This window comes from Bombina bombina, chromosome 2, assembly GCF_027579735.1.
Source record: "Bombina bombina isolate aBomBom1 chromosome 2, aBomBom1.pri, whole genome shotgun sequence".
In the NCBI taxonomy this organism is placed as follows: Eukaryota; Metazoa; Chordata; class Amphibia; order Anura; family Bombinatoridae; genus Bombina; species Bombina bombina.
The window spans coordinates 58599608-58619108 of record NC_069500.1 but is presented as its reverse complement, the minus strand read 5'-3'; the positions used below and the strand labels follow the sequence as shown (position 1 = coordinate 58619108).

General features: G+C 42.2%; 1 protein-coding gene across 1 annotated transcript in view; it reads left to right on the top strand.

Annotated features, from left to right (window-relative positions):
- Positions 1-19501, top strand: part of EPG5 (ectopic P-granules 5 autophagy tethering factor) — a 404912-nt gene that overhangs the window by 195274 nt on the left and 190137 nt on the right. Inside the window, 2 exon segments of the mRNA XM_053701063.1 lie at positions 9798-10025; positions 12107-12230. Coding sequence (XP_053557038.1) covers positions 9798-10025; positions 12107-12230 — 352 coding nt within the window.

Below are 19501 nucleotides of genomic sequence, written 5' to 3'. Positions count from 1 at the left end.
GCTTTCAAAGATCCTATGGATAAAAAATTGGAGGGTTTGCTTAAAAAGATTTTTGTACAGCAAGGTTACCTTCTACAACCCATTTTGTGCATTGTTCCTGTCACTACAGCAGCGTGGTTCTGGTTCGAGGAACTAGAAAAGTCGCTCAGTAGAGAGACTCCATATGAGGAGGTTATGGACAGAGTTCACGCACTTAAGTTGGCTAACTCTTTTATTTTAGATGCCGCTTTGCAATTAGCTAGATTAGCGGCGAAAAATTCAGGGTTTGCAATCGTGGCGCGCAGAGCGCTTTGGCTAAAGTCTTGGTCAGCGGATGTGTCATCCAAGACCAAATTGCTTAACATCCCTTTCAAAGGTAAAACTCTATTTGGACCAAAATTGAAAGAGATTATCTCAGACATCACTGGGGGAAAGGGCCACACCCTTCCACAAGATAGGCCTTTCAAGGCCAAGAATAAGTCTAATTTTCGTTCCTTTCGCAATTTCAGGAACGGACCGGCCTCTAATTCTGCATCCTCTAAGCAAGAGGGTAATGCCTCACAACCCAAACCAGCCTGGAAACCGATGCAAGGCTGGAACAAGGGTAAGCAGGCCAAGAAGCCTGCTGCTGCTAACAAAACAGCATGAAGGAGTAGCCCCCGATCCGGGACCGGATCTAGTAGGGGGCAGACTCTCTCTCTTTGCTCAGGCTTGGGGAAGAGATGTTCAGGATCCCTGGGCACAAGAAATAGTTTCTCAGGGTTATCTTCTGGAATTCAGGGAACTACCCCCAAGGGGAAGGTTCCACATGTCTCACTTATCCTTAAACCAAATAAAGAGACAGGCGTTCTTACATTGTGTAGAAGACCTGTTAAAGATGGGAGTGATACACCCAGTTCCAATAAAGGAACAAGGAATGGGATTTTATTCAAATCTGTTCGTAGTTCCCAAAAAAGAGGGAACTTTCAGACCAATTTTGGATTTGAAGATCCTAAACAAATTTCTCAGGTTACCATCGTTCAAGATGGAAACCATTCGAACGATTCTACCCACTATCCAGGAAGGTCAATTTATGACTACCGTGGATCTAAAGGATGCGTACCTACATATTCCTATCCACAAAGAACATCATCAGTTCCTAAGGTTCGCCTTTCTGGACAAACATTACCAGTTTGTGGCCCTCCCATTCGGGTTAGCCACTGCTCCAAGGATTTTCACAAAGGTACTAGGGTCCCTTCTAGCGGTTCTAAGACCGAGGGGCATTGCAGTAGTACCTTACTTGGACGACATTCTAATACAAGCGTCGTCCCTGTCAAAAGCAAGGGCTCATACAGACATCGTTCTGGCCTTTCTCAGATCACACGGATGGAAGGTGAACATAGAAAAAAGTTCTCTGTCTCCGTCAACAAGAGTTCCCTTCTTGGGAACAATAATAGATTCCTTAGAAATGAGGATTTTTCTGACAGAGGTCAGAAAGTCAAAACTTCTAAGCACTTGTCAAGTTCTTCATTCTGTTCCACGTCCTTCCATAGCGCAGTGCATGGAAGTAGTAGGGTTGATGGTTGCAGCAATGGGCATAGTTCCTTTTGCACGAATTCATCTAAGACCATTACAACTGTGCATGCTCAAACAGTGGAATGGGGACTATACAGACTTGTCTCCAATGATTCAAGTAGATCAGAAGACCAGAGATTCACTCCGTTGGTGGCTGACCCTGGACCATCTATCCCAGGGAATGAGCTTCCGCAGACCAGAGTGGGTCATTGTCACGACCGACGCCAGTCTAGTGGGTTGGGGCGCGGTCTGGGAATCCCTGAAAGCTCAGGGACTATGGTCTCGGGAAGAGTCTCTTCTCCCGATAAACATTCTGGAACTAAGAGCGATCTTCAATGCTCTCAGGGCTTGGCCTCAGCTTGCAAAGGCCAGATTCATAAGATTCCAATCAGACAACATGACGACCGTTGCGTATATCAATCATCAGGGGGGAACATGGAGTTCCCTGGCGATGAAAGAAGTGACCAAAATAATTCAATGGGCGGAGGATCACTCCTGCCACCTATCTGTGATCCACATCCCAGATGTGGAAAACTGGGAAGCGGATTATCTGAGTCGTCAGACATTTTATCCGGGGGAGTAGTAGATGCACTAGTAGCACCTTGGACCTTCAACCTAGCTTATGTATTTCCACCGTTTCCTCTCTTTCCCAGGCTGGTAGCCAGGATCAAACAGGAGAGGGCCTCGGTGATCTTGATAGCTCCTGCGTGGCCACGCAGGACTTGGTATGCAGACCTGGTGAATATGTCATCGGTTCCACCATGGAAGCTACCTTTGAGACAGGACCTTCTTGTTCAGGGTCCATTCGAACATCCAAATCTGGTCTCCCTCCAGCTGACGGCTTGGAGATTGAACGCTTGATTCTATCAAAGCGTTGGTTTTCAGATTCTGTGATAGATACTCTGGTTCAGGCCAGAAAACCGATAACTAGAAAGATTTACCATAAAATATGGAAAAGATATATCTGTTGGTGTGAATCCAAAGGATTCCTATGGAATAAGATAAAGATTCCTAAGATCTCTCCTTTCTACAAGAAGGTTTGGAGAAAGGATTATCTGCAAGTTCTCTAAAGGGACAGATCTCTGCTTTATCTGTCTTACTACGCAAAAGACTGGCAGCTGTGCCAGATGTTCAAGCATTTGTTCAGGCTCTGGTTAGGATCAAGCCTGTTTACAGACCTTTGACTCCTCCCTGGAGTCTAAATCTAGTTCTTTCAGTTCTTCAAGGGGTTCCGTTTGAACCTTTACATTCCATAGATATTAAGTTACTATCTTGGAAAGTTTTGTTTTTGGTTGCTATTTCTTCTGCTAGAAGAGTTTCAGAGTTATCTGCTCTGCAGTGTTCTCCGCCCTATCTGGTGTTCCATGCAGATAAGGTGGTTTTGCGTACTAAGCCTGGTTTTCTTCCAAAGGTTGTTTCTAACAAGAATATTAACCAGGAGATAGTTGTACCTTCTTTATGTCCGAATCCAATTTCAAAGAAGGAACGTTTGTTACACAATTTGGACATAGTCTGTGCTCTAAAATTCTATTTAGAGGCTACAAAAGATTTCAGACAAACATCTTCTTTGTTTGTTGTCTATTCTGGTAAAAGGAGAGGTCAAAAAGCGACTTCTACCTCTCTTTCCTTTTGGCTTAAAAGCATCATCCGATTGGCTTATGAGACTGCCGGACGGCAGCCTCCTGAAAGAATCACAGCTCACTCCACTAGGGCTGTGGCTTCCACATGGGCCTTCAAGAACGAGGCTTCTGTTGACCAGATATGTAAGGCAGCGACTTGATCTTCACTGCACACTTTTGACAAATTTTACAAATTTTATACTTTTGCTTCTTCGGAGGCTATTTTTGGGAGAAAGGTTTTGCAAGCCGTGGTGCCTTCCGTTTAGGTAACCTGATTTGCTCCATCCCTTCATCCGTGTCCTAAAGCTTTGGTATTGGTTCCCACAAGTAAGGATGACGCCGTGGACCGGACACACCAATGTTGGAGAAAACAGAATTTATGCTTACCTGATAAATTACTTTCTCCAACGGTGTGTCCGGTCCACGGCCCGCCCTGGTTTTTTAATCAGGTCTGATGAATTATTTTCTCTAACTACAGTCACCACGGTACCATATGGTTTCTCCTATATTTTTCCTCCTGTCCGTCGGTCGAATGACTGGGGTGGGCGGAGCCTAGGAGGGACTATATGGCCAGCTTTGCTGGGACTCTTTGCCATTTCCTGTTGGGGAAGAGATATTCCCACAAGAAAGGATGACGCCGTGGACCGGACACACAGTTTTCTTTGGCATCTTGGTTAAAGCTTTTGATTCATAAAGCTTATTTGGCGGCTGGACAGTCCCCACCTCAGAGGATCACAGCTCATTCTAATAGATCAGTCTCCACTTCTTGGGCGTTTAAGAATGAAGCTTCAGTTGATCAGATTTGCAAACAGCAACTTGGTCTTCTTTGCATACATTTACTACATTTTACCATTTTGATGTATTTGCTTCTTATGAAGCAGTCTTTTGTAGAAAAGTTCTTCAGGCAGCTGTTTTAGTTTGATTCTTCTGCTAATGTTTTAAGTTTTATTCTTTCAATTTATGAGAAAAACGTATTTTTTGTGGATATAATTTTTTCAGCGGAAAATAGCTGTTTTTATTTTATCCCTCCCTTTCTAGTGACTCTTCTGTGGACTTTCACATCTTGGGTATTTTTATCCCATATGTCACTAGCTCATGGACTTTTGCCAATTACATGAAAGAAAACATAATTTATATAAGAACTTTTTTTTCGGGGGTTATGATTTTTTTGTATAAAATCACAATTATATTTCCAGATCCTCTTTTTTGTATGCTTTTTTACCCCTTATTTTATCACCCCACTACTTGGCTATTCGTTAAACTGAATTGTGGGTGTGGTGAGGGGTGTATTTATAGGTATTTTGAGGTTTGGGAAACTTTGCCCCTCCTGGGAGTATTGTATTTCCCATATGTCACTAGCTCATGGACTCTTGCCAATATGAAAGAAATGAATTTATCAGGTGAGTTCTTACATAAATTATGGTTTTTGGCTTGGAACAAACAGTTTTCACTTTTGTTTTTGAAGTGTTGCGTAGCTCATAACAGCTTGGCGCCTTTTTTCATAGCAGGAGAAGTCATGTCTTACGTACCACATGACCGGGTACAGTCTCTTTCATTTCTTAAGATCCTGCTGCAGACATCACTCCTGAGGAGAGAGTTTTCACTGTTAGCTGTCTGGGTCTAGGAGGTGGTGAGTGCTCCAGCCATTGGGAGTATTAAGATGCTGTTTTTTAAATAAAAGCATTTCTTTTTGCTTGTCCTTCTTTGGGTATATTCAAAGCAATGGAGGACTCTGATACTACATTAGAAGGTTCACTCCTTCTGTATTTATTAATAATTCCTGTTTATATTGTGAGGAGGGTGTTGTTTGTCTGCCTGCCTGCTCAGTTTTGCGCCATTTGCCTAAACACTGTTCTAAAGTCTAAGAAGGGAGACAAGCCTGCTAATACTCATAGCGCTATTAGCCCTTCTGAGCCCTTTACTTCTAAGGAATCTGAGTCCCGAGAAATTTATACCCTTTCTACTTAACTCGCTCCACATGCAGTTCCCCACGGCTCAACTAATCCTCCATCTGGAGGGGGCCTTTTTTCAGCGGACTTTACCGTGCAGTTACAATCGGCGGTGTCTGCTGCCTTGAGTGCCTTACCTCTCTCTAACAAACGCAAGAGAAAGGTTAAACATAGTTCTCCTGACCTAGAGTCGTCTAAATATTTTTTGGATTTAGCTACTATATCCCAGCTATCCGAGGATGAGTTAACCTCTGTAGCTTCAGAGGGTGAACTTTCTGAGTCGGAGACTTCAGTTTCTAAACCTCCTTCAGGGGAGGAACCCTCCTTTAGATTTATAATTGAGCATCTGCGTTTTTTATTAAAGGAGGTTCTGTCTACACTAGAGGTTCCAAAAGCTACCCTCTCTGAGGAGCCTAAGATCCCTAAATTAGACAGGGTTTTCTGAAGATAGGAAGGTTCCTCTGACCTTTCCTGTGCCAGTAAAGATGGCGAACATTATTAGTAACGAATGGGAAAGAGTAGAAACTTTTTCCCCCTTGTCTACTTTTAAAAAATTATTCCCGGTCCCTGACTCTCAATTAGAATTGTGGAGCTCCATCCCTAAGGTGGATGGCACTTTCTCTACGCTGGCTAAGCATACTACTATCCCTCTGGAGGATAGTTCTTCTTTTAGACAGCCTATGGATAAGAAAATGGAAACTTTTCTGAGGAAGATGTTTCAACATACAGGGTTTTTATTTCAACCGGCAGAAAATACCTACTGGTGTAACACGCTGTTGGAGCTTGTTAAAGGGCCAGTAAACCTAAAAAAATTTATATTTATATTAGTGCTAGCTTTATAGAACCTAATATTGCCGGTGAGCTTTTATTAAAAAAGTGTTTTCCAGACCTGCACTCTGTGCTCTACTGAGCGGGTCTGTTTTTTTCACTGAGCACATCTGGCCAGCTGTCTAGTCACAGCTTGGCCTGATCGCGCCATTACACTCAGTGCAGCTCGCTCCTGCTCTGTCTGACAGCGGGAGCGAGCTGCACTGAGTGTAATGGCACGATCGGGCCGGGCTGTGACTAGACAGCTGGCCAGATGCGCTCAGTGAAAAAAACAGACCCGCTCAGTCTGTTCAAGTCTCATCTGCCCAGGGGCAGTTTCCTACTCTCTAGTCTGTCTACAAGACCGGAAAAGAGGGCTGCCTTCTAAGGTTGCGTACAGGATCTCTCCTCTTTAGGAGTAATTGTCCCGGTACCTACAGCAGAGAGAGGTTTGGGGTTTTATTCAAACCTTTTCGTGGTTCTAAAGAATGAGGGAACTTTTCGTCCAATTCTAGACCTAAAGTGCCTAAATAAGTTTCTGAGTGTTCCCTCTTTCAAGATGGAGACAATTCGATCTATCCTTCCTCTGGTTCAGGAAGGACAATTTATGACCGAGTAGACCTGAAGGATGCATACCTTCACGTCCCGATTCACAGGGAACATTTTCAGTTCCTGAGGTTTGCCTTTCTGGACCAGCACTTCCAGTTCATAGCTCTTCCGTTTGGCCTAGCTACTGCTCCAAGGATATTTACAAAGGTTCTGGGGGCTCTTCTAGCCGTTGCCAAAACACGAGGTATTTCAGTAACGCCTTACCTGGACAATATCTTGGTACAGGCACTATATTTTCGTCTAGCGAAAGAACATTCAGAGTCCCTTCTCACTCTTCTTCGATCACATGGATAAAAGATAAACTTGGAAAAAAATTCTATTACTACAAGTACAAGGGTGAATTTTGTGGGAACTATAATATACTCTATATCCATGAGAATATTCCTCACAGATCAGAGACGTTGAAAGCTAACTTCTGCATGTCTTGTCCTCCAGGCCTCCTTGAGACCCTCAGTGGCTCAGTGTATGGATGTAATCGGACTCATGGTGTCCTGCATGGACATCATTCCTTTTGCCAGATTCTACCTCAGACCCTTAAAACTTTGCAGGCTGAGACAATGGAACAGTGACCATTCGGTTCTGTCTCAACAGATCGTGCTCGACAGCCTGTCAATAGACTCGCTCTCCTGGTGGCTCTGTCCAGATCATCTGTACCAAGGCACGTGCTATTTGAGACCGTCCTGGGAGATTGTGACTACGGACGCAAGCCTTTCCGGCTGGGGAGCCGTTTGGGGTGCCAAGAAGGCACAAGGTCTGTGGACTCAGAAGGAGTCCTCCCTTCTGATAAATATTTTGGAACTCTGGGCAATCTTCAATGCCTTGAAGGCTTGGCCCCTTCTGGGTTTGTCCCAGTTTATCAAATTCCAATCAGACAATATAACCTCGGTTGCCTATATCAACCATCAGGGGGGAACGAGAAGTTCCTTGGCGATGAGAGAAGTATCTCAGATACTAGAGTTGGCGGAGACTCACAAATGTATGCTGTCAGCGATCCACATTCCGGGTGTGGACAACTGGGAAGCGGACTTCCTCAGCAGGCAATCCTTTCACCCAGGAAAATGGTCTCTTCACCCTGAGGTCTTTGCAGAGATATGCAACGAGTGGGGGACGCCGGAGATAGATCTTATGGCATCCCGCCTCAATACCAAGCTACCCAGGTACGGGTCGAGGTCGAGGGATCCCCAGGCGGAACTGATAGATGCCCTATCAGTACCATGGAGGTTCAGACTCCATTACCGCTTCTCCCTTGTGTGGTGGCTCGCATCAAGCAGGAGCGAGCATCTGTGATTCTGATTGCTCCATCATGGTCGGGAAGGACGTGGTTTGTGGTTCTGGTGGGGATGTCCTCATCTCCACAGTGGAGGTTTCCTTGTCGCAGAGATCTGCTGATACACGGTCCCTTCGTTCATCAAAATCTAGATTCTCTGAGGCTGACTGCGTGGAGATTAAACGCTTAGTCTTAGCTAAGAGAGGGTTTAGCTAAGAGAGGGTTTTCTGAGAGTGTTATCTACACTCTGGTTCAAGCTTATAAACCAGCTACTTGTGTGAAGAGTGTGTTTTTTCCTGTTATAAGGTTAAGGTTGCCAGAATTTTAGCTTTTCTCCAGGATGGCTTGGAGAAGAGTTTTTATGCTAGTTCCCTGAAGGGACAGATATCGGCCCTGTCGGTGTTACTGCACAAAAGATTGACTGAACTTCCAGATGTGCAGTCCTATGTTAAGGCTCTGGCTAGGATCAGAACCATGTTTAGATTTGGGGCTCCGCCTTGGAGCCTCAATCTTGTTCTCAGTGTTTTGCAGCAGGCTCCGTTTGAGCCTATGCATACTGTTGATATTAAATCTTGGAAGGTTCTTTTTTTTTGTTGGCTATTGCCTCTGCGTGCAGAGTTTCTGAGATTTCTGCTTTGCAATGTGATCCCCCTTATCTGATTTTTCATGCTGATAAGGCGGTTTTACGTACTAAACTAGGGTTCCTCCCTAAGGTGGTGTCGAATCGTAACATAAATCAAGAAATTGTTGTTCCTTCCTTGTGTCCTAATACTCCTTCAGCGAAGGAACGTTTGCTTCACAATCTAGATGTGGTTCATGCCTTGAAGTTCTATCTTCAGACTACTAAGGAATTCAGACTATCTTCCTCTTTGTTTGTCATCCTATGCGCAGAAGGGACAGAAGGCTACTACAACTCCTCTATCTTTCTGGTTGAGGAGTGTCATCCGCTTAGCTTATGAGACAGTGGGACGACAGCCTCCTAAGAGGATAACGTCTCATTCTACTAGATCCACGACCTCGCCTGTAATTTTTTTTTTTTTTGATGGGCGGCCCCTGTTTTTATATTATTCCTTCTGGCACCTTTTATACCCTGATGTTTCTCCTACATAAAAGGGTTAAACACATAAAGTTCATCTTGTGAAATGCAACTCAGTGCAGCTCATATGCAGGACATGACCAGGGAGCCGTTTAGGAGTAACATACACATGTAGCTGGCTGTGACCACACGTGTCCTGCTGAGCATCTGCAGAGGGACTTAAGCTATTGTGTTACCCGTTTGTGTCCCCTTTGGGACACATTAGTAACAAATTTGATCGCTTTATTTCTGTGTTAAAATATCCCTTTAATGTAATGGTGAGAATTTGGCACTTAGGATAAACAAGCTTCTAGCTACTTAGGAGCGATAGTTTGCAATTGTCAGAGTTTTGAAAAAAGTCGGAAAAATATATCTTCTTTATTGCAATTAGTTTTAACAGACAGACAGGCGTGGGGTATGCTTCAGCTGGGATTCCACTTATGTTAAAGGGACATGAAACCAAACATTTCTTTTATGATTCAGGCAGAGCATGTGATTTTAAACAACTTTCCAATTTACTTCTATTTTAAAATTTGCTTCATTCTCTTGGTATCATCATTTGTTGAAGGAGCTGCAATGCGCTTCTGGTGAGCCAAGAGGCATTTATGTGTCACCACCAATCAGCATTTATCTCTAAATAGTGCATGGCTGCAACTGAGCATACAATATGTATGCTTTTCAACTAAGGATACCAAGGGAATGAAGCAAATTAGATAATAGAAATAAATTAGAAAGTTGTTTAAAAATCACACGTTCTGTCTGAACCATGAAATAAAATTTTTGGGTCAACTCATATCTCTAACAGAGTACAATTTTTACACAAAATCAAAAGCTGTTAGATGTCCTTTTATGAAACTAACTATAGCATAGTTATTGAACAAAAAGCTGCGCCCGTTGTTGTGTCAGGGGTTGCATAATCTTAGTTCTGTAATTTTCAGGTTACCTGTGGAAGGGTGCATCGGAAAGCGATTTTTCAGTAGCCCAGCTCACACTCACCTTCTAAAGCAGATGAAACGACGTCTGATGGAACTAGCAGACTTTCATCATTCAGCCAGCAAAGCCCTTCGGGTCCTTGTTCCTATGGACGGATCTCCTGTCCTATCAGACTCCGGAGGCAGCACTCAGGATTGTATGATGTCCCCAGATCTGCACAAAGAGCTTGTCAAGTAAATACTCACCTTTTTAATACGGCTCTGCACAAACAACCCTAATATTTCATGTAAACTTATTGACATCTGGCATTATTAATGAACATTTAGTTTTTTTTGGAAATGCTGACTTTAGAATCTGATTTGGTTTGGGATAATTATGTTTTTATGCATAGGAACAATTCGAAACTAGGAGACCGATTATCTAAATCTCTCTTCTATAAGAAAGCTCCCTGTCCTAGTTCCCTGGTGGAATTAAATAAAGCCTGAAAACAGGGGGTCTCTCTAAAGGGTGTATACTGCTTTTTGTATAGGAAACAGATGCAGCCATAACAATTAAATTTGTCATTTACATATTATAAAAAACTAATAATTTAACCCTATACACAAAAATACACAGGAAAAAATGTATTGTTAAGGTGCATCAAAAATTGTAACAAAATTGTTTGGCCAAAAAATTATATTTTCTCAAAAACGTAAAATTTGTATGTAAATTACACAGGAATTAATCACATTAAATATGCACAGCGTAAATCGTAATTTAAGTACACTGGATGTTCAAAAAACAAGTAACAATTAATACATACAAGTGCAAAATACAAAGCGTAATTGTTGTTTTTTTGTAAAATGGACTGAACACAGGCGTTCCATGGGCGTATGTAAAATTTTCTCTCAATCCCAGGGTAATTCTGTAAACATTTCCGCCCTACAGTTCTCACTGTTTTTTTTTTTTTCTTTTCGCAAATGAAAAGGTGGCAATGTTGTGACTAAAATCTCAAAATACTTATAACTCTAATAAAAAAAAAACACATGCTTTTGAAAATGTAGGCGATTATAAGATGCTATAAAGCAGCATAATATGATTTATATTGGTTGCAGGATTTAGTTTTTAAAGTATTCCCCCTGCTCGCTGCTAACTTCACCCTACACAGCAACATTTTCTTTTCCAGTGAGCTCCATCACTTTCAATAGAAGACATTTCCCCACTCGCAGGGACTTCCCCTTTTTTTTAAGATATATCCACCAGGGCAGCCCCTTGTGATTGTGTGCATGAAAAACCTGATCTGGTGAGGTTTAAATAAGTCTGACACCTGAAGCTAATTGACTTGATTATCTGTGCTGACAGTGGACTTCAACTCACATTGTCCCATATAATAAAAAAAATGGTTTATGCCCTATTAAAGTTTCTATGATAAAAAGAACATTATATTAAATGTGGGCTTATGATTTAGATATATTGACCTAACTCCCTAGCTGCCGTCTATCTCCCTTACAATGCATAATAAATGCCTCTGCCAGGCTGATCTTCCTTACACGTAGCTCCTCATCTGCTGCACCTCTCTGCCAGTCCCCTCACTTGCTGCTTCTAACCTCCATAATATAACATAAAATCCTGACTCTAACTTTTAAAGCTCTCAATAACACTGCTCCCCCTATGTCTTCAACCTAGTCTCCAGATACTCGCCGTCCCATCACCTTCACTCTGCTCATGCCTCACATTCCCATCTACAAGACTTCTCCATACTGGTCTCTATTTTGTGGAACTCTGCCTCACTCTACACAACTCTCCCCTAGTTTTCAAACTGTCAAGAGATCCTTAAAGACTCTACTGTTCACGGATGCATATAACATACAATTATAAAATTGTCCTATCTTAGCCCCTCTTCTCCTTTAGTTGTTCCCTTAAACCCCCTTAGCATGTAAGCCTACTAGCCTAGCTGCTTTGTAGATCACTTTTATGAGAGATGATTTACAAAAGTGAAACTCTTGGCAGGGCCCTCTATCCCTTTGTCTCCCATTATTGTCACCTTGCATATTAGACCCATGTCTTTAGCGCTGCAGAACCTGCTGGCGCTCAACAAATAACTGATAATAATAATAATAACAACTCATACATTGACCTAATGTTTTTAAAGAGATAAAGGAATAACAGATTGCTGATTTTTTATTTTGCTTAACAGTACATGGGACGAAGGAAGTAGGTAAGAGTAATGTGGGTTTCTCCTGTGCCATGTGCTGAAGAAAGGCATTAAACAGGATGTGCAATCATACATAGTGCATTATCTGCTAAGGATAAAACAGATTTTCCTTTTTTGCAGGTTATTTAATGTATTTATTGTGTGGCTGGATGAAGAAAGTTTTCAGAAAGGAGATGTGTACATCCCTTCACTTCCCAAGCAGTATGATACACACCGTCTGGCTAAAATAATGCGCAATGAACAGGTGAGATGTTCCAAGCATGATTTATATAGAAATACGTTTTGTGTTCTCTGTGTATGTGTAAATATAAAGGATGTGCTCATTACTGTATTTGTCATGCTGTATAATCCTTATATCTTGGTCCTCCCTGGTAATACTAGTGGGAACCCCTCTCCCAAGGGGTGTGGAGAGAACTGCTCACTCCCTTAGTTACTTGTATAAAGATTGTAAGCTTGAGAGCCTTTGGATTGTAAGCTTGAGAGCCTTTGGATTGTAAGCTTGAGAGCCTTTGGATTGTAAGCTTGAGAGCCTTTGGATTGTAAGCTTGAGAGCCTTTGGATTGTAAGCTTGAGAGCCTTTGGATTGTAAGCTTGAGAGCCTTTGGATTGTAAGCTTGAGAGCCTTTGGATTGTGAGCTTGAGAGCCTTTAGATTGTAAGCGTGAGAGCCTTTAGATTGAAAGCTTGAGAGCATCTCTAACTGTAGCTCACTTTGAATAAAAGTGCATCTACAACTGATTGTGCTTAAGGGCAGGGCACCCCTCTCCTTTTACTTATGCTTGTCAATGTAAGTGTAGCAATGTACAGTGTATTGTCTGACATAATGTTTCATTGTAAGTTTTTTTTATTGTATTGTACTTTTATAATTGTAATATACCTTTGTATAGCACTGTGAAAAATGTTGGCGCTTTATAAATAAACAATAATAAAGGACCCCCTCCTCCTAATTCTGTCCAGCATTAGGTGGACAGAACTTAAAGACTCTCTCTCTTGATCTTTTTTTATTTATTTTTCTTTCTTAAGGCACGGTGAGTCCACGGATCATCAATTACTGTTGGGAATACCACTCCTGGCCAGCAGGAGGAGGCAAAGAGCACCACAGCAAAGCTGTTAAGTATCACTTCCCTTTCCAAAAATCCCAGTCATTCTCTTTGCCTTCAGTGCAAGGAGGAGGTGACGTTATAGGTGTCTATATAAGATTCTTCTATCAAGTTTTTATTTTTTATTTTTTTGAAGCCAGAGCAGGCTTGCTCTGATCTTCCATCACAATCTGGGTCTAGCTGTACTCACTGAATTTTCCTAACACCTTGCTGCCCTCTCTCAGAATGCCAGAGTAGGCTTACTCTGTTCATTTCTTTTATCCTAGGTCTCTGTGAGGAGTGGCTTTCTCTCATACCAGGTGAACTGTCCTCCTGCCGGACAGTCAGAAATGCAGGTAAGTGCCATTTTTATTCTATAAACATGGCACTTCAACACATATCTGCACTTATTGGGCTTAATCCTGAGGATCAGGGTTGTTTTTTTCTGGCAGGGGCAGGGTACTGTGTGGCGGTAGAGTAAGGGAAAAGGAAGGAAAATTTAAATTTATTTTATTGGTGGCTCAGAGTGGACTGCTTAATTGTGCAGTCGTCTTATGCAGAGGCTGTTGGTGTTTGTAACAGCTTTATTTTTGCGGCTAGATGTTTCCTAGCCGGTTCCTGACGTGACACCATTAAGGGGGGCGTGTCTCCTACTCTCTGGGTTGCGTTTCTCTTGGCGCCGTTTCCATGTAAAGGGGAGGAGAGTCCACGGCTTCATTCATTACTTATGGGAATTAAGAACCTGGCCACCAGGAGGAGGCAAAGACACCCCAGCCAAAGGCTTTAATACCTTCCCCACTCCCCTCATCCCCCAGTCATTCTTTGCCTTTCGTCACAGGAGGAGAGGTGCCGAACGGAGGTCTCTTATGGAGACTACTACTCTTTGCTATGGGACAGGAATTTAAGTAGCCCTAACAAGCCTTTCAGTTATGGGCCTGGGTGAAAGTTAGAGTCCGGAGATGCAGGGAGAGCTCTCCTCTGCATCACCATCCCGACTCATATTAACAGCTCCTACAGCAATCCGCGTTGACGAGTTTCGCAGACTGCTTTCTTCTCTCAAGTCCATGTCAGCAGAGCGATCTTCAATGCCTTGATGGCTTGGCCTCAGCTGGTCTTAGCCCGGTCTATCAGGTTCCAGGCGGACAACATAACGTCAGTGGCCTACATCAACCACCAAGGGGGAACCCAAAGTTCCTTAGCCATGAAGGATGTGGCATGTATCATCCAGTTGGTGGAGGCTCACAATTGCTGTCTATCTGCTATCCACATTCCAGGGGTAGACAATTGGGAAGTGAATTTTCTGAGCAGACAGACTTTCCATCACGGGGAGTGGGAACTACATCCGGAGGTATTCTCCAGGTTATCAACCAAATGGGGGTTACCAGAATTGGATCTCATGGCGTCTCGTCAGAACATCAAGCTCCCAAAGTACGGTTCAAAGTCAAGAGATCCTCAAGCCTTTCTGATAGAAGCTTTGGCAGTTCCTTGGAACTTCAGGTTGGCATATCTCTTTCCTCCATTTGCTCTCGGCGGGTCATCGCTCGTATCAAGCAGGAGAAAGCATTAGTGATTCTAATAGCTCCTTTGTTGCCTCGCAGGATCTGGTATGCAGATCTAGTAGAGATGTTGTCTCTTCCTCCGTGGAGACTTCCGCTGAGGAAGGACCTTCTGCTTCAGGGGCCCTTCCTTCATCCAAATCTTGTTTCTCTGAAGCGGACTGCTCAGAGATTGAACGTTTGATTTTAGCTAAGCGTGGATTTTCCGAATTGGTCATTGAGACCATGGTTCAAGCTCGTAAGCCTTTTACTAGAAAGATTTACCGTAAGATATGGCGAAAATATCTTTATTGGTGTGAGTCTAAAGGATATTCTTGGAGTAAGGTCAGGATCCCAAGGATCTTATCTTTTCTCCAGGAAGGCCTGGAGAAAGGGTTATCTGTCAATACCCTCAAGGGTCAGATTTCTGCTCTATCTGTTCTGCTGCACAAGCGTCTGGCGGACGTGCCGGTTGTACAATCCTTTTGTCAGGCCGTGGTCAGAATCGGGTCTGTGTTTAAGTCTGCTGATCCACCTTGGAGCCTTACCCTTGTTCTTAAGGTTTTACAACAGGCTCCGTTTGAGCCTATGCATTCCATAGATATTAAGTTGTTATCTTGAAAGGTTTTGTTTCTTCTGCTCGGAGGGTTTCCGAACTTTCAGCTTTGCAGTGTGATTCTCCTTATCTCATTTCATACAGATAAGGCAGTTCTCTGTACCAAGTTTGGTTTTCTTCCTAAGGTTGTTTCGGCCAGAAATATTAATCAGAAAATTGTTGTTCCTTCTCTCTGTCTTAATCCTCCTTCTCATAAAGAACGTTTGTTGCACAACTTAGATGTTGTGCGGGCTCTTAAATTCTATCTGCAGGCTACGAAGTACTTTCATCAGTCTTCTGCATTGTTTGTTTGTTTTTCTGGAAAACGTAAAGGCCAGAAAGCTGCTGCCACTTCTCTTTCTCTCTGGTTGAGAAGTGTTATTCGTATGGCTTATGAGACTGCTTGACAGCAGCCTCCTGAGAGAATTACAGCTCACTCCACTAGGGCGGTGTCTTCTTCTTGGGCCTTCAAGAATGAGGCCTCTGTAGAACAGATTTGTAAGGCGGCGACTTAGTCTTCTTTGCATACTTCGGCTGAGGCTTCTTTTGGGAGAAAGGTTCTGCAGGCAGTGGTGCCTTCTGTTTAGGTTACCTTCCTTGCCCTCCCTTATCATCTGTGTCCTCTAGCTTGGGTATTGATTCCCAACAGTAATTGATGATCCGTGGACTCACTGTGTCTTAAGAAAGAAAACAAAATGTATGCTTACCTGATAAATTTAGTTATTTCTTGACACAGTGAATCCACGGCCCTCCCTGTTTCAGACATTTTTTTTTATATATAAACCTCAGGCACCTCTGCACCTTGTGGTATTTCCTTTCTCTCCTTTTCCTTCGGTCAAATAACTGGGGGTTTTGGGAAGGGAAGTGATACTTAACAGCTTTGCTGTGGTGCTCTTTGCCTTCTCCTGCTGGCAAGGAGTGATATTCCCAACAGTAATTGATGATCCAGGGACTCACTGTGTCAAGAAAGAAATAAGTTTATCAGGTAAGCATAAATTTTGTTTTAGTCTAAGAATATTTTTTCCCTAGTGGGCAGATTTTTTTTTTGAGGTTCAGTTAAAGGCATAAAGAAAAATATGTGTCAATGGTAAGAGTACATAGAGAATTCAGTTCAAGACATATAACTAATAGATATACTTTAAAGGATTATATGACACAGTTTGAGAACTTTGATATATACATAGACATATACTTGCTAACATATGCACATATATGAGTAGATCATTTGCCCATTGGACTGCATACCTTCTAAATAATATCTGGGGCATCTTATGGACCACCTTTTGGCACAAAGGATGAAGAAATTGGAGAAGGTGCTTTTAGTCAAAAGGAGACCACTCTTGGGTCCCAGTTGGTAAACCTCCTTTTAGTAATGTTTTAGTAAATCTTGAGCCTCCATAATAAAGCCACTTTTGGGCTCTGAAGTGTACTAATATATAATATAGTAGGAGGAAAACTATATACTACTCTAGAACTCTTGAGATAAATGAGCTATAATGGAAGTAAGAAAACTGTACTAATTTTTGTGGGTTAAAACTATCAACAGATTATTACAGGCTATTTTCTGTATAATGTAATCGAGATCGGGGAGTTATTCTATGCCGCTAGAGCTGGGTTATTAAGTTAAGTGAGCCGCTAGGTGACTTAGGGGAGCAAGTACTTAATGACAATGAGGTCATCTGCGCTAGAGAATGGGATGTTTTTAAATATAGCCTAATTAAGAACCATATAACTATAGAGTGATATGATAGATTAACAGAGTGACTCCGTTATGGGTTTATGGGTCTATGAACCAGTGACAATTTTCTTAAATATATACACTGCGTATCTCCAAACTGTCTATTTGTTAGGGGTTAGCGGACACATGCTTTGTTCCATCTGGAGTTCTCACTACATCTCCGTTGAGATCCAATGTACTGTTTCTAGTATATATCCCCATCCTGAACCACTTCTTAATTTAGCGCTTCCCCCTGCCTCGGCCGCAGACAATGAGGGAGTGATTTAACTTAGCGTTAGAGTAGCACCTATGGATAGGAGTACATTAAACTGGAAGTGATGCTTAGGGAGTTAGAGATTAGCAAATGGGTTCACCTCACCCACTCCTCAGGTATTAGAGTGGCTGCTATGTAAGTTGGGTACAGCTAGGGCTAGGATGTGGGAGGATAGTATGGATCAAGTACATATTTTATCTTGTTTAAATAGTGCTCTATCATAGCGCCATGCATAACTACATGTCACTTTTATACCGCATGGGAGAGAACACAGTTGCAACTAGAACTTCTTAAAAAACTTTGACAACAAATTGAGTCACAAAAATCCAACATGGCATAACAGTTAAAAATAATGGGATATACTTAATAGTCACTGCAAATTAAGGAAAGGCAGGGCGCAATCATAAACTTTGACTACAAATTGAGTCGCATAAATCCAACATGGCATACCATTGAAAATATAGTGGAATAAACTTAAGAGTCACTGCAATTTAAGGAAAGGCAGGGTGCAATCACAGCAGATTAACGAACATATTTACTTTAGTTAGTTAGGTAGAAAGGGCTCCCTAGAGTTAGCCAACACCAGAGCGTCCCAGGCATAGCATAAGGCTCACCGGAGGTATACCGTACCAGGATTTCAGGAGATTAACAGTGTTCCAGGAGACTTGAGAGTCAAAGGAGCTCTGAAAAACGGCTGTGGGTATGGTTTCCTCTTTTTAGTGTTTCCGGCCTCATTTCCTACGCTAAGAGCGCTTACTGGAGTAGTGAAGGTCTGTTATTTCTTTAGCCGGCTATTACCAGTAGCTTGTGGCGCACTTGAATTCGCGGTCCTTCTTGATCACATGGTAGTATTTTAGGCACAGTCAATTCACAGTCAATTCATCCTCACTTGGATCTGAAACTATCTCTTTATATACATTTAGGTGATCAGGAGGGTCAAAACCTTTAACATCTCTTGGGCTGTGTACTCCCCGTGAGCTTCAGATTCAGCTGTTTTAGTTATCCGCTCTCCCCACGAGAGAGAATGTTGTATCCTCAGTGTGGCCAACAGGGTTTTTTTTTTCGTATTGATGAACCTAGTAGTTTCTTGCGTGACTGCGGTATTATATATTGTAGTAGTCTACTCTATGACGCTGGTTTTGCAGTGTGGATGTCGAACGCTTGTCAGGTATGTCTGAGCCTGTATTACGCTCAAATGCCTTTCTAGGCTGTGGAAGTGTTCTGTTATTAGTGTCTGGACTCTGACTTCCCAGGCCTCCACAGCTTCCACCATGATGCAATTTCCTCTGCTGACCAGTCTAGTTATTCTTGCCCCAGTAGTATAGAGGGTTAGATGGTTAGTGTTGTATATTGTAAATTAGAACAGTGTTGGCAGTTTACTGTGAACTGCTCTACCCGGTGTTGTATCGGAAAAATCGGGCACCTTTTTTTTTTTTATCATTTATATGTGCCTTACATACTTGTCATGCTGCTAGATCTTTGACTACGGTCACCGGTGCATACTTCATTCTCCGGTTCCTTTTGGAGGGCGCCATGTTCTTTGATGTTATACGGTGCTGATGATGCAAGGGCTTTGTCTGAGAGCTGTCATAGGTGTGCGCACACTTTCTAATCTAGCCTCGACATGGGCCTTCTTACTGCATTTTAACCAAATAGTGATGTGTCCTGCACAACTTCATGGGAGTGAGCACAATGTTATCTATATGGCCTACATGAATTAACAATCTCTTGTGTGAAAAGCAAATAAAAAAGATTGTGATAAGAGGCTGCCTGTAATGGTTTAAATGTTATAAAGTATATTAATATAACAATGTTGCTTGTGCAAAGCTGGGGAATGGGTAGTAAAGGCTTTATCTATCTTTTTAAACAACAATTTTGGTGTAGACTGTCCCTTTAATCTTCTCATTGGTAAGTATTATCAGGGAGAGCCAAGATAACGGGATAACAGAATTTCTTTATCTTGGCCTGTATTCCTTGGTAATACTTACCAAGCTCCCTCCTGTTCCTTCTATTCTACTATGAGGAGGAGTTGATCCTAGAGTTACTTTTATACAAGTAAATAGTGAAGTGAGCACTTCTCATTAGTTGGTATTACCCAGGGATATGAGCCAAGATATAGAAATTCTTTATATTTTGGCGATGATTTTTAGTTTTCTTAACATTACAAATGTGTACCATAAAATGTAGTGTAAAAAACACTGTATCATAATGTTATGATATAGCTTCCAATGCACACTAACTTGTAGAAACATAATATGTGCAATATCTGCTGTATCAAAATACTGTATCACAATTGAAATATCAAATGATATAAAA